At 39.0% G+C, this 14,109-nt stretch overlaps 1 protein-coding gene across 2 annotated transcripts; it reads left to right on the top strand.

Annotated features, from left to right (window-relative positions):
- Positions 1–3,498: 3,498 nt before the first annotated feature.
- Positions 3,499–14,109, top strand: hepacamb (hepatic and glial cell adhesion molecule b). 2 transcript variants are annotated; one of them, XM_084413758.1, is made up of 7 exons: positions 3,499–4,173; positions 8,516–8,857; positions 8,961–9,242; positions 9,379–9,472; positions 9,567–9,652; positions 12,793–12,863; positions 13,203–14,109. In XM_084413758.1, exons 1-7 carry the CDS (start codon positions 4,092–4,094, stop codon positions 13,530–13,532), a joined length of 1,287 nt encoding a protein of 428 aa, XP_084269884.1. In that variant the 5' UTR covers positions 3,499–4,091; the 3' UTR covers positions 13,533–14,109. The 2 variants fall into 2 exon arrangements, with proteins under 2 accessions (XP_084269884.1, XP_084269885.1); XM_084413759.1 differs by lacking the exons at positions 8,961–9,242; positions 9,379–9,472; positions 9,567–9,652.

Genomic DNA, 14,109 nt, shown 5'->3' with positions numbered 1-14,109 from the left:
GAGGTGGCAAGCATGGGGCAAAAAGCACACATTTATACAAATACTTTACTTCTGAAATCATTGAAGGGCATCCCATATCAATTTAATCTATATTTACAGTAGTAGCAATAAATTATAATTTATCATATGATATGATTAATACCTATAATTTTTTAAATATGATGGTTTCATTATAAATATGGTGATTATCTCTGAGGTGGAAATCCAACTTAATATATGATATTTACCATCTGAATCTAACCATGTCATGTCAACAAATGGAAAAGTCTGCCATGCTATTTATTATCATATTAAGTATTGTGCCTTTCACCCCAACAGCAAGGGTGCCTTTTACCCCAAATAATATACTTTTACATATTCTTCTGTTATTGAAAGACTGTTGTTTCATTTACCTTGAACAGAACTGAAAATCATTAAGAAGACCTTTGTCTCAAAATATATTCAATAATTTTAGTGATTTACGTTTGCTACTTAAATCTACAACAATTTAAAAAACTATAAAATATTAGATCAAATTAGCACAGAATCAACTTTGCACTGCTGTCCATGATCGTGTCAATGATCAGCCACATTTCTACTAGAATCTTGCAGATCAGTTGGAGAGATTTGCTCTGGATGATTCAGTCTCTTGTTTGTATGTATGTGTGAATGTATTTTTTTTTTTTTTTTTTACATAAAACTTGTTCATTTATATATTACCACATTAGGCACATATTTAGGTTACATGGCATTTTTTTACAATGTAGAACTGAGAGAGTTTGGGCCCTATCTTGTACCCAGCGCAATTGACTTAGTACACCGAAGCATGTCTCATTCCTATTTTGCACCCGCGCACAGCAGACTTTTCCCTCCACAGACGCATGCCGGTAAACTAGGGAATGAACTTGCGCTCCCGGGGGCGGTGCAGCGAAAAGAGGAGGTGTGTTTCGGCGCAAACGTTCCCTGATGCTATTTTGCAGGTTTAGAAAACAATTCCGCCACTGACCAGGAAAAACCTACTCTAAAGTCAGTGGCGCGTTGCGCATGTTATTCCTAGGCTATGCTATTTTAAGGGCGCATGCTTGGCCATAATCAATGTAGCGTGTGCACAACACGCATACACTTTGATTCTCTCATCTACACAGAAGCAGCAGTTTTCATTTTTGCAAATCATACATTATTACAAGAAAAAATATTAACACAGGAGGGAAATCATTGTTGTGTCCATGAAGATGTGAAAAAATAGGCATAAATCTAGCTTACACATTTACCCAAATTATTATACGCCTGTTTAACCGAAGCTAATTTGAGTGGGTTTCTCCCATCCCCATACAATGTCACTTCTCTGTCTTTTACGGCCCTGACGAGAACGTCGGTCTCCTCGGCTGTGAACCGCTCCTGGCGTGCGCCTGACAAATCCGCCGTTATAATAGCAAATCCGCCATGGAACAAGCGCGCCTGCTCTTAAAGGGAATGTGAGATGATGCTCTGATTGGTTTATTTCACGTTACGCCCAAACCACACCTATGAATAATGAAGCTACTTCAGACCAACCCAGTTTAGATTTGCGTCGGGCGCAAGAGTCATTTATCCCGCCGGTATAATAGCAACAGCGCCCAAGACCCGCCCACAAAGTTACTTGCGTTTTAGCGCTTGATACTTGCGTTTCAGATCGTTAAAATAGGGCCCTTTGTCTTTGTGTGCTGTGGTATTTCATCTCCGAATGAAATGAACAAAACTTCCTTGTGCATATCAGAGAAGTGTGATCAGGAAACCTATCATTTTCTTTCACATAATGACACACCTAAAAAATACTATTTTCCAAAAATATCTCTTCAAGAGCCATTCTCAAAAATAGGCGCTTAAGGGCAAATGGTTCATATCAAAGCAAATCACAACTCAAGGAATTCAGCATAGCAACAACCCCAGCATGTCTGAATCCATGAGCAGTAACTGAATATCCTGCTCTGTGTTGCGCTGTGGGATGAGAGCCTTAAGTTGCTTTGGAGCCTCTGAGCCCACTTTACACCCACGTCGGCTCCCACTCACTCTGACACGTCCAGGGACTCAGCCGGGGGTGGGAGAGTTATGAAATATGAATTTCACTCAGGTTTCCAATGGCAACACAGACAAAATCTGCCACAGTGTTGCCTCCTGCTTCTGTAGGCTCATATGTTCGCCTTGCATCTCTCCTTTTGTTGGTAAATATGCCTTTTGTTTAGTACAGAAACCATGTTCATGCTAATAAGTACAAGCCTGTAAATGATAAGAGGTCATTACACCCACACTGACTTATATTACGGAAAATGAATTAGTCGCTTATTAACTGGCTTAATTACTCCCTTTATTGTATGTGTATTAATGAAAGTGAAATGTAAACATAGATGTGAATGTCATTTTTGATAAGGTTCCCTTCACTTTTAGGCTTCTAGCCTGAAGTGTCTTCCGTGCCCTGTTTAATCAATGTCTTTTATTAGAGATACAGTAATATGGAGACCCTGAAGGGACACTGTCCATTTTGTAGTGAGATAGAAAAGGAGGGGTCACTTTGGTGCTTTCAAGCCAGTGGAGGGCAGCATTGTATAAACATGCCCTATGGAACCCCAGCTGTCCACATACTGTAAAGTGCTTAAAAAGTTGTTGTCATTGAAAAGCATCTGTAAAGTTGCTGGGAATTTTGCCAATCAGAATCTTTTCGATTGATAAAACACAAGCAAAGAGATTAATGCAGCCAGACAAAAGAAAAAACAGTTTTAAAGAGACAAGTGGACAGATGTATAAATTTGTATCATACAAAGGTTTTAAGAGAATGACTAATAAGCAGCAAACGTTGAACATATTGTGTATTTAGGTGAAACTTATATAAGCTCATATAAAATAAATTCAATGAAATAAAGCATTGGGAATAAATGACAAATCACTGACAGTAAATTTAGTTTGCCGGATAGAGATTTAATCTTAGACTAAAATGGCCTTTTAAACCAGATTAACAGAATCTTTCAAACAAATAAATAGTCCTAGACTTAGTCTATAGAGTTTATAAACTGGTTAACTGGAGGAAGCTACTCCAGAACTAAATTGAGGTTTATACTAAACCTACCAGGGGGCTGGTTTAAATTCAGGTTAATGTTGTGTTTCATAGAAGACATATGGATTACTTGGACTCAGTGAAGATCAATATATACGCATATACGCGCATATATATATATACTGTATAATACTTACATTTTTGTCAGAAAAAAATGACTAAGGAAAACTGCAACTAGTCACAGAATCTAAAATTATGCAAACTACCTTTGCATTCAAGTACATTTTAATCCAGTGTCTTAAAAGACAAAAAATATCCATGATATTTGCCAACTATCCATCTGCACAATCTAAAATCATTGGTTCTGTTTCTTGATATGCCTTTATAATGGTAAGTCAGATCCCAGATCAACTTAAATATGAATTTCTTCCCTTATCTTATTTTGCCTGCTCTCCTATTGATGTTATGAACGATGAGGGGGAGGGAGATCATGAAGCAACAATACAAAAAAATTATGTCTATTTGGATTTTGTTTATGATATTTTTTTTTTTTTTTTTTTGGTAAAGTCTATCAGGAGAGGCATATACTCAAAGTCTTACAGTACTGTCACTGCTCATTTTGTTATTGTTATTTTCGAATTATTTTCATTCATCTAAGTTTTAGTTATGGTTTTGTTGCACAATTTTTTTTTTTTTTTAAAGAATCCAGTTCTTTATTATAATAATTACTGTATATTACTCAAGGAAAATGCATTAGTAAAATACAATAAACAGTCAGGCCGTGAAGCAACAACAACCTCCCCACACATATATTACCACCCCTTTCTCCCCCTTACACAAACAGACCCATTCAATGACTCACAAACATGCTATCATGTTGCACTGGTTGTGTGAAAGCATGTACACATGCACATGTGTGTGTGACTGCACTTCTGTGCGTGTTTTTGTTTTTGCGTGTGCGTTTGTCAGCTGCATGGCATAGCCCAGCCTCGGAAGGAATGGCAGGACTCTGAGTTGAGGGACAGGCTCAGAGTGAACAAATCATGCTAATTGTTTTGGGAAGACTGTGAAAGTTAGACCCAAAATGAAGGCAGAGAAGGAGTCTTTCTCTTGGGCATCAGCTGCTTTTGCAGCACCTCTCCTCTTGATCCTTCTGATTCACTCAGGTAAGAGGGACAAATGTAAATTTATATTCAATGACAACGCTCCACTGTTGGCCTTGACCGAGAGCTTAGGGCGTAGTGCTGGCTGCAGGTTAAAAAAATTTGTTTGAGTTCTTTTTAGTTTTATATAGTCTATTTTGTATAAGATATGTCAAGGACTTCAATGTTATTGCATGTGTTGTAATGAGTAGAAACCAGAAAATAACCACCATATTATTGATTAGACCACAATAATACAGAATTTGGACACTTCTGCCACACTTCTAGTGTATGAATTCCATAGCAGATAACAAAATATGAAATCAAGCAGGAAACAAATAATTCTAAAGGTTTCTATTTTTTTACTAGTCAACTTTTTTAGCTTTTAATTTCGTAAACAATAACTGGTGTCATTGTGATAGACGGTTGGCTACCCAAATTGGTAACACTTTATTTCGATGATCTACTTTAGACATTCTATAACTATGTAACTCTGTAACTACATGTCCACTAACTCTCATTAGAGTATTAGTAGACTAGTAGAATGTTAGTAGACTGTTAGGTCTCAGGGTTCGGGTTAGTAGAATAAGTTGGCATGTTATTGTCAGTGAACTTATAACAGACTTATAGTCTGTTGGGGGACCATTAAAATAAAGTATTAGATATTAAGCAGACAGTGCGAATACTCTAATGAGTGTTAGTTGACTTGTAGTTCCAAAGATACTTATAGTTAGTAAAATGTTTAAAGTGGACCGTCGGCATAAAGTCATACAAAGTGTTACCCCAAAATGTTTATATATATATATATATATATATATTCTGCTTTCTTTAATAAATGGTTTGAAATCTGGATGTATAATGCAATGACATTCATTCATTTTAAGTGTGACTTGATTTATTGAAAAATTCCTGGAATATTGCTAACACACACAAATGGAAATAAAAAATAAAAAAATAGAGTAAAATAAAAAGATGCTGTGTTTATAGGTTTCTGTGCTCTGTGAGTGTTTGTCTATCCGGATCTACCATCAGAGCAGATTGAGACAATTAGTTACTAGAAGGACAAAGATGTATGGACTACTGTACTTCATATTCCTATTTACAACATCATGAAACCCCATTTCTATCCTCACATCATGACTTCTTTAGAAGCTGTTTGTGTTGTACAATTGGCCAATGTTGTCATCAGCAAAGCCACAGGAGCCCCGTGTGTCACTTTTCATCTCATCACATGGATTGTTTGTCGCTCTGTGGGCCCTTTTCATTCCAGGAAATTGGGCCAAACAATTCAAGCTTTTGTGTTCTCATCGTTGGCAGACCTTTCACACTGTAAGCAGTTACCAGGGAGATGGGCTGTTTCCAAACAGGCTTTATTATGCTGGTTATCAGAGAAAGAGGACACTTTACATTAAATTACTTAAAAATATATTTATTGTACAGTACAGAAGTAAAACACTTTTTTTATGAAGCATTGATATTTATTAATATTATCATGAATGGCATAAATGACAGGCTGATAAGGAAAACTGATGTGTGAACCCATATTTAATGTCTGGGTTGTTTGCATGGCTCAAAATACAAAAGCTCCTTCAAAGAAATTAATGCTTGATTAAGCAAGAATGCCTTCAATTGGTCAAATGAGACAGTAAGATATATACTGTATAATATTGCAAAATATTTTTTATTTCAAATAAATGCTTTTTAAAAACTTCTATTCATCAAATAATCAGGTAAAAAAATCCACAAAAATGTTAAACAGCACAAATGTTTTTAATAATGATAATAATGAAAAAATATATCTTGAGCAGCAAATTAGAATGATTTATGAAGGATCATGTGATACTGAAGTAATGGCTTTTCAGAAAACAGTTTTTTTTTTTTTTTTTTTACGTAACGTGGTATATTAGAAACTCGCACGACGAGGAATAATTCCAGTAAGCAGACTTTAATCACAAACACTCAAGAACCAGGAGAAACGCAGGAGAAAACCACACAAACATTAACGAGAATGGACAGAGACTGGGAGAACTGAGGGTTTCAGTAAAGAAAGAAAACAAAAGAACTTAATTAGTTAATTAACAGGGCACATGTTAATGACATAACTAATTAAACAGACTGGGGGAAATTAGGTCACAGGACTAAACCAAAAACACATTGAAACATAGGAGACAGACCATACATGTAACAAATATTTCACAATATTTGTATTGTTTTTTTAATCAAATGAATGCTGCCTTGGTGAGCCTAGAAGACTTCTTTCAAAAGCATTAGGAAATTTTACCAACCCCAAACCTTTAAGCAGTAGTGTATATTGCTACAATAACTATTTAGTTGGATTTTGTTATTTGTTATCTGTCTGTGAGCCTATCAGAACAAACTTGTGATCCATTTTTGGCCTGCACCTGGCCATTTGCTATTACATATGTGATTTGACTCATCAATATCTGATAGAGCTACGTTGTAAAGGGTGTTTTAAGCTGTGCAAGTGTCCTGTATGAAGGTTATGGTGTTTTTCTGTCTGGCAAAGGGATCTGATGAGTATTATTATGGCTTCATTTGCACATGATTGCAGTGAAGTTATAGACAGAAGGCAGGGAGAGGCCTTAACAAACTGACACATTAAGTGTATCTTCCCTGTATGTGTGGAAACAATAATAAGGGGAACGCTAAATCTACATGACCTAATGAACAATCATCAAAAGTGAACACATATGGAACTTAAAGTCTGAATAAAATGGAAATTCATCACATTGTTAAATGCATGTTATTTATCTTATTATGAAGGTTTATTATTATCATTAAATAGCTTGTAATGTTTAATCAAAATGTCCTCAACTGAATCTTTCTGTGAAGTGACAGACTTCTCTCTGATGATGTATGTTGGACTTCTCCAATCATTTTGTCCAAAACTCTGCCCCTTTCTTGCAGTCGACCTCAAGCTTTTTCAGAATTTCAATAATCTGTTTCACTCAGATGTCACTACAAAGATGTCGCTACTTCCTTTACATAGCAACTTTAAAGACATTAAAGACTGAAATGCTGAATTTACTTTCAAATGTCATGATTTCACAACTGTGTTAAATAGCATCAGTCATATCAGACACTTTAATCCCTACAGTGTCCTACAGTGCACTTACTACAGGTTCAATCCTTCTGGAGGAGCCTGAGGTGAAGTGCTTTGCTCAAAAGCAAAATGGCTCATGGCATGGGTCACTCCTTGTGTGGATCAAACTATTAATCTTCTGATTACGAAACCTGAGCTTTACCCTCCACACAACTTTTACACCACATGACCATTACTTGGATGCAAGAAAGTTTGTGGCATGTGATGCATGTTGGGGGAAACAAAAATGTTTCGAATAATTGAACAGAATACTTGTGGGTTTGTCTTTGTTTTGTTTTTAGTTAAAAAAGCACTATGCAAGTACAGTAACACTTTAAATTTAAGATTTTTGTATTTGAATTGCGCATGAGATTTCCATCCATTTGGGTTACACAGTTTTAACAACAAATTAATACACTTAATATGATGCATATTTGTTAGTCATAAATAAAACAGGTAAGATTTCTGCACTAAAAAAAAAACATAGTTTATTGTTAACTATTTGCATCCATTTGATTTTAATTAAATAATCATATTTTTAAAATACATTTATTCAAATTGCTGAGAATCATCAGCATAAATCTGTTCATTGGGAATACAATTACATTTATTTAGTTAAAAAGTATGAACATGGTTAAAATATGCTAGCTGTAGAACAAGCAATATGCAATTAGTTGAAATGAATAAAAACTAATTAGATTTACTAAAGATAAATATATATAAACATGGTTATTGTGTAGAAATTTAACCTGTTTCTTACCTGTTCCATTTGTGTATGACTGACAACTATCACATTTAAGTTTATTTATTTGTTTATGTAATAAATGTGTAATCCAAATGAATGGACATTTTATATGCAATTCAAACACTTTTTTTACTGGTAACACTTTATTTTGCTTGTTAAATATGCAAATTTTCCCATGAACTTACTGTAGTAATAACAGTAAATTAAACATAATTACATGCAACTAACCCTAAACCAAACCCAAATCTTAAAACTAACTCTATAGTAAGTACATATTGTTAATTAATATTACTCAGTGCTTAAATATATGCTTACACTGTAACAAGAACACCTAAAATGAAGTGTAACCACCTTAAATTTACACATAAATATGTTTTGAGTGCAGTCAGCACAAGATCAGGTAATGACTGTTTATGAACTTGATAATGATGACGCAGCAGCTGACTTGATCTCGTCACATTTTGACAAACTAACATTAATCTCATAAATCAGATGTTTAATAGATGTTCATTTCACAGCATGTGTTCAGGGGGTGAACATTACCAGTTTTGAGACGCTGATCAGAGGGACAGTAGGTGGAGAAGCTCTGCTCTCTGTCCGATACTCAAGCAGAAGTCTGGATCCTCCTGTAATCAAATGGCAGCTGAAGAGGGACAAACCTGTTACAGTGGTTCAGTCCATTGGCACGGAGATCATCGGTAACCTGCGGCCGGAATACAGAGACCGTATCCTTGTGTTTGAGAATGGTACACTGCTGCTGCATAACCTCAGGCTGTCTGATGAGGGCACTTATGAAGTAGAGATCTCCATCACCGATGACACCTTCACTGGAGAGGGCAGCATCGACCTGACGGTAGATGGTAAGACTCTAGTTTAAGAAAAAAATCTGACATTGTAGATATTTGGGAATCATTATGATCTCATTAAATCATACCAATAAAATCTTGGTTGATGTTTTACCAGAGCCAATCTCTAAGCCACTCGTCCACATGGTCACTTCCACTGTTCTGGAACTGACAGAGAATTTCACGATAAATTGCACCCATGACACGGGCACAAAGACTACCTATAGCTGGGCAAAAGGTGGTCATCCATTATTAAATGAGACCCGTCTGGTGCTGTCAACGGACCAGAAGGTCGTGACCATCACACGCGTTCAGATGGTTGATGATGATGTCTACAGTTGTATGGTGGAGAACCCAATTAGTAGCATGAGAAGTCTGCCAGTGAAACTCACGGTTTACAGTAAGAATGGGAACATTTGAACATAATGATTCATTTTTAAATACATTGATACTGTATTATATACTTTATAGATATGTTTATGTAATATTTGCAGTTCTTTAAGAAACAAAATGGTTGAAAATGTTCTCGTCTCCAGAAAGGAGCTCCCTTTATATCATACTGTCTACAGTCGGCATATTCGTCCTCGTCACCCTTGTAACTGTGTGTGCTTGCTGGAGGCCATCAAAAAAGTATAAACCTATTTTTCTTTTTTTCACTCATCCATCATTAAGTTAACAATATTAGTGTAAATTAACATGTCACCATCAATCCTTTCATTGCCAGATCAAAAAAACAGAAGTCTAAAACTATTATACCAAGATCCATTCCACAAAACCACCACATCAGGTATCATGACGTCAAGCCCGAGGGTATGTATTCAGTGTAATTATGTTGTTATTTAATATTGATTTGCTGTCCATATCAAATGTTCATCAGAGTAAATGCACCCTGGGCTAACAAGCTTATTTTACTGATTCACCTTCTCTTTGCTCGTTTTCAGTTGACCCAGTTTTCCCATGTGTTTCTTTGATTCATCTCATTCACCTGGCCCTTGTTAATTAACTCATTAGTTCCCTCATTTAGGCCCCGTTTACACGTACATGGTTATTTTGAAAAACAGAGACATTTCCCTTCGGTTGTGCCCCTTGTTTACACGCAAACGGAGAATTCGCCTTTGAAAACGATTCTTTCTAAAAACTCCGGCCAGAGTGGAGATTTTGGAAAACTCTGGTTGCACGTTTGCATGTAAACTGAGAAAAACTGAGTTTTAGGCAGTCGACGTCACAGTATGCGACAGAACTTGCACTGCGTCAAAGGAGCAACCTATCCCTGCGTCCCAATGTGCATCCTATCCACCCTATCTGCCCTAAATAGTATTGACAATTACTAATGTCACATACTATTTAGGATGGATAGTATGCACATTGGGACGCAGGCAATGTTTTCGGGATTCTGATGGGCTAACATGGGCTTGAGCTTCTCGTTACACTGCCACCTACAGGTTTGGCATGCTCTTGACGGCATATACACGGGTTTGTGTAAACAAACACTTTTCTGAAAACGGAGAGGGTGAAATGTCCGTTTTTGAAAATAACCGGCCACGTGTAAACGTAGCCTTAGTTCTAGTATAAATGCTCCCTGTTTTGTTCTGTTCATGGTCCTGTCTTGTCAGTGTTAGAATGTGCTAATCTGTTTCTTCAAGTGATCTCATGTGTGTTTCCTTGGTGGAATCAACAAGTAAAGACTGTTTTGAGTATCTCCTTTGTCGTGCTCTTTGTTATCAGCCACATACGGTGACAGAAAACAGGACCAAAAGACAAGGAAATGGGCTGAGCTACAGAGTCTAGCTGAAGATCACCTTCTCTTCTCCCTCCAACAGAGCGGTAGGCCCCTGGAACAATATGTGGAGGAGTTTTTGCATTGTTACAATCTGGTGAGCTGGAGCACTCATATGCTCTAGGCTTGTTTTCAGGAGGGACTGGATGATGAACAAAAGTAAAAGCAGCTCTTTTTTGGTTGAATATATTAATTATGTCCTCTGGTTGAATGGTTCTGATTTCGTTATTGAGGAAATGAATGAGGACATTCCCAGCTGTCATCCAGTCCCACCCCGAAAATGTTTGGGTACTCCAGCAAACCCCAAGCCTGCGTCCAAGCCCTCCACGGACCTTACCATCAGGACCTCCACTCCAGAGTCCACCCCCAAGTCCATTCCTGAGACTGTCTGTTCCAAGTCCTTTTCAGTGAGAGAAATTCCTGAGTCTTTTCCAGTGAGAGAAATCCCCAAGTCCATTCCAGTGAGAGAAATCCCCTAGTCCGTTCCAGTGAGAGAAATTCCGAGTCCGTTCCAGTGAGAGAAATCCCAGAGTCCGTTACAGTGAGTGAAATTTCCCCTGTCCGTTCCAGTGAGTGAAATTCCGGAGCCAGCCCTTCCTGTCTGCCCTGGTGGAATTGAATAGGTGGTCCTTACCATTTATGTTGCCGTTATTATGTGTGTTTGGGCCACACACACATCCACTCCAGCCCCTGGCCAGAGTCCAGTGATGGCTCCAGTCCATGAGCCTACTCCAGAGTCCACTCCGGTTCACAACCCCATAGCTCCTCCCAAGAAATTTTGTTTTGGGGGGCGGGGCTATATGTCCCTAACTATAGTGGCAGAGTCAAGCTCCCGTGGCAAGGCCACGGAGGCTGAGCCTTCCTGGCTCCCGGCATTACCTGTACCTCCTTGGCTCCCTGAGCTACCGGCACCTCCCTGGTTCCCTGCACTGCCATTACCTCCCTGGCCCCCAGGACTACCTGCACCCTCCCTGGCTCCCTGAGCTAGCAGCACCACCCTGGCTCACGGAATTGCCTGAACCCTCCCTGGCTCCCTGAGCTACCAGCACCGCCTTGGCTCACGGAATTGCCTGCACCTCCCTGGCTCCCTGAGCTACCAGCACCTTCCTGGCTCCCGGCACTGCCAGTACCTCCCTGGCCTCCAGGACTACCTGCACCCTCCCTGACTCCCTGAGCTACCGGCACCTCCCTGGCTCCCGGCACTACCTGCACCTCCCTGGCTCCCTGAACTACCAGTACCTCCCTGGCTCCCTGCACTACTGATACCTCCCTGGCCCCCGGGACTACCTGCACCTCCCTGGCTCCCTGAACTACCAGTACCTCCCTGGCTCCCTGCACTACTGATACCTCCCTGGCCCCCGGGACTGCCTGCACCTCCCTGGCTCCTTGAGCTACCTGCGCTACCCTGGTGTTTTCCTAAGCATCCAACTCCTCCTGGCGCCCCATGCTAATAGCGCCGCCCTGGAGGCTTCACATCCTGCCAGCGCCATCCTGGTCATTCCCTGCTACAGCCCTGCATCAGCCTCCAGGATGCTCATCCCCTCTCCCCCGCTGGACTCTTTTTCCCTTATTGTTTTGATGTGAGGCCGCACCTTCCGGGAAGGGGGAGTACTGTTAGAGTCTGTTCTGTCTTTGTTTTCATTGTTCCCCTTCTGTTTGCACGTTTTCAGTTGACCCAGTTTTCCCATGTGTTTCTTTGATTCATTTAATTCACCTGGCCCTTATTAATTAACTCATTAGTTCCCTTGTTTAGTTCTAGTATATGTACTTCCTGTTTTGTTCAGTTCATGGTCCTGTCTTGTCAGTGTTAGAGTGTACTATTCTGTTTCTTCAAGTGATCTCCTGTGTGTTTCCTTGGTGGGACCAACAATTAAGGACTATTTTAACTATCTCCTACATCGTGTTCTTTGTTATCAGCAAGATACCATGACAATATTATATTTATTAGATTAGATTAGATTTATGCCATGTGCGATTGTCCATTTATATATTTAGATGATGATGTCATAGCAATAATGGCTGATAATGAGTACAGGATGCTGGGGCAATATATTATATTATATTATATTATCCATTAATTCTCCAAATCGTTTGTCCTACGTAGGGTCGCACGAATGATGGAGCATTAACTTTATATTATATTTCATGTTAAATTTTTAATTTATATGTCTAGATGATGTCATCCCAATAATGACTGATCATGAGCGGAGGAATCCTGTATCACTCTACATCTTAAAAGAGAAGGTATAATGACATCATTATCATTTTCCTCTCCCAGCACACCCACTTTATAGTTAAAAATAGTCTTTCAAGTGGATGAGTGGTCCATTATCTCAGCAGAACTGTCTGTGAGTCAGAGAGCAAAGGTTGAACCCGCAAACACCTGACTGCTTCAGAAACATTTCTTTGTATTACACATTAATATTCATGTTTTCACCACATATTCTAATATACAGAATAGGTTATGATGTTATCACACCTGTGTTACAAGAATAGCCTAGATGTTTTGCATGTCTTGATAATATGAAAGTGCAATGATGTAGGCGTGTGAAGACTGTAAATTCCTGTACTTGACATCCTCAGGATTCTCCTCCTGGTGAACCAGCGTCAACATGTGAAACATGCAGCTCCATTAGCGGCAGCCCTCCAAGCTACTGCAGCTCAATACCTCCTCCATCCGACTTGCTTGAGCCTCCAGCTCGCTCCACTCGCAGATACCCTCGCACTTCCACCAAATCCCCACCCCACCATCGCCGGAGGAAGGGACACAGTCAAAGCCCACCAGCCCCTTCCTCGCCGCATATCCGAGAGTCCAGTCGAGTCTCACAGTCCCCTGAGTCCACATCTCCAGCCAGAAGGCCTGAGGATATATCCACCTCTCCACAAGAACCCAGAGGCTCCCCAAAAATATAGATGTTGATGCACTGACCACGTCTGCCAAGCCCACATGCTGCAAAAAGTCAGATAATGACCTGCACAAATACTTTTGCATTAATGTATGTAAATATGTAAATACACATGTGTCTATGCTCCAAAACTCTGCATTTCAAACTTGTTTAGCTTCATCATGTTAAGACACATTTTATTTGAAAGCATATTGTGAATGTTGAGTTGATCTAACACACTATGTATGGGCCAGATTTACTAACAGCTTGTGCCAGTGCAAACTCTTTTAGCGTTTAAAATCTATTGTCAGGATTTAGTAAAGACACGCAGTGAAAAATTAGTGTTGGAAAGGCATGGACAGGGTTATTTTTGCGGCTGATCCAATTGCATATGCATTTGTTGGAGTTTCCCTTTCAGACGCAAAATTTATGGGAGTAGAGTATTTAAGTAAATCAAGCAGTGTTATATACTAAGGTTTGCGCTAGTCAATTTACTGACATTTACGCCATTATTTAAAGAGATAGATCACCTGAAAAGATCTTGTCATCAAGATCTTTCTGTACTCTCCATACACAACTACCCCTTTGACACTTCAAAAAGTTCA

The sequence above is a fragment of the Rutilus rutilus genome (genome assembly GCF_951802725.1).
Source record: "Rutilus rutilus genome assembly, chromosome: 7".
In the NCBI taxonomy this organism is placed as follows: domain Eukaryota; kingdom Metazoa; phylum Chordata; class Actinopteri; order Cypriniformes; family Leuciscidae; genus Rutilus; species Rutilus rutilus.
Note: the sequence above shows the minus strand (reverse complement) of the source record. Positions and strands in the feature narration are given on the sequence as shown.

What these genes read in the sequence shown, in the direction of transcription:
- hepacamb (XM_084413758.1), top strand. Translation starts at nt 4,092, where the DNA reads ATGAAGGCAGAGAAGGAGTCTTTCTCTTGGGCATCAGCTGCTTTTGCA. An exon ending in CATCGACCTGACGGTAGATG is followed by an intron (nt 8,858 to 8,960) that starts GTAAGACTCTAG and finishes ATGTTTTACCAG; the next exon opens with AGCCAATCTCTAAGCCACTC. An exon ending in TCATGACGTCAAGCCCGAGG is followed by an intron (nt 9,653 to 12,792) that starts GTATGTATTCAG and finishes TTATATGTCTAG; the next exon opens with ATGATGTCATCCCAATAATG.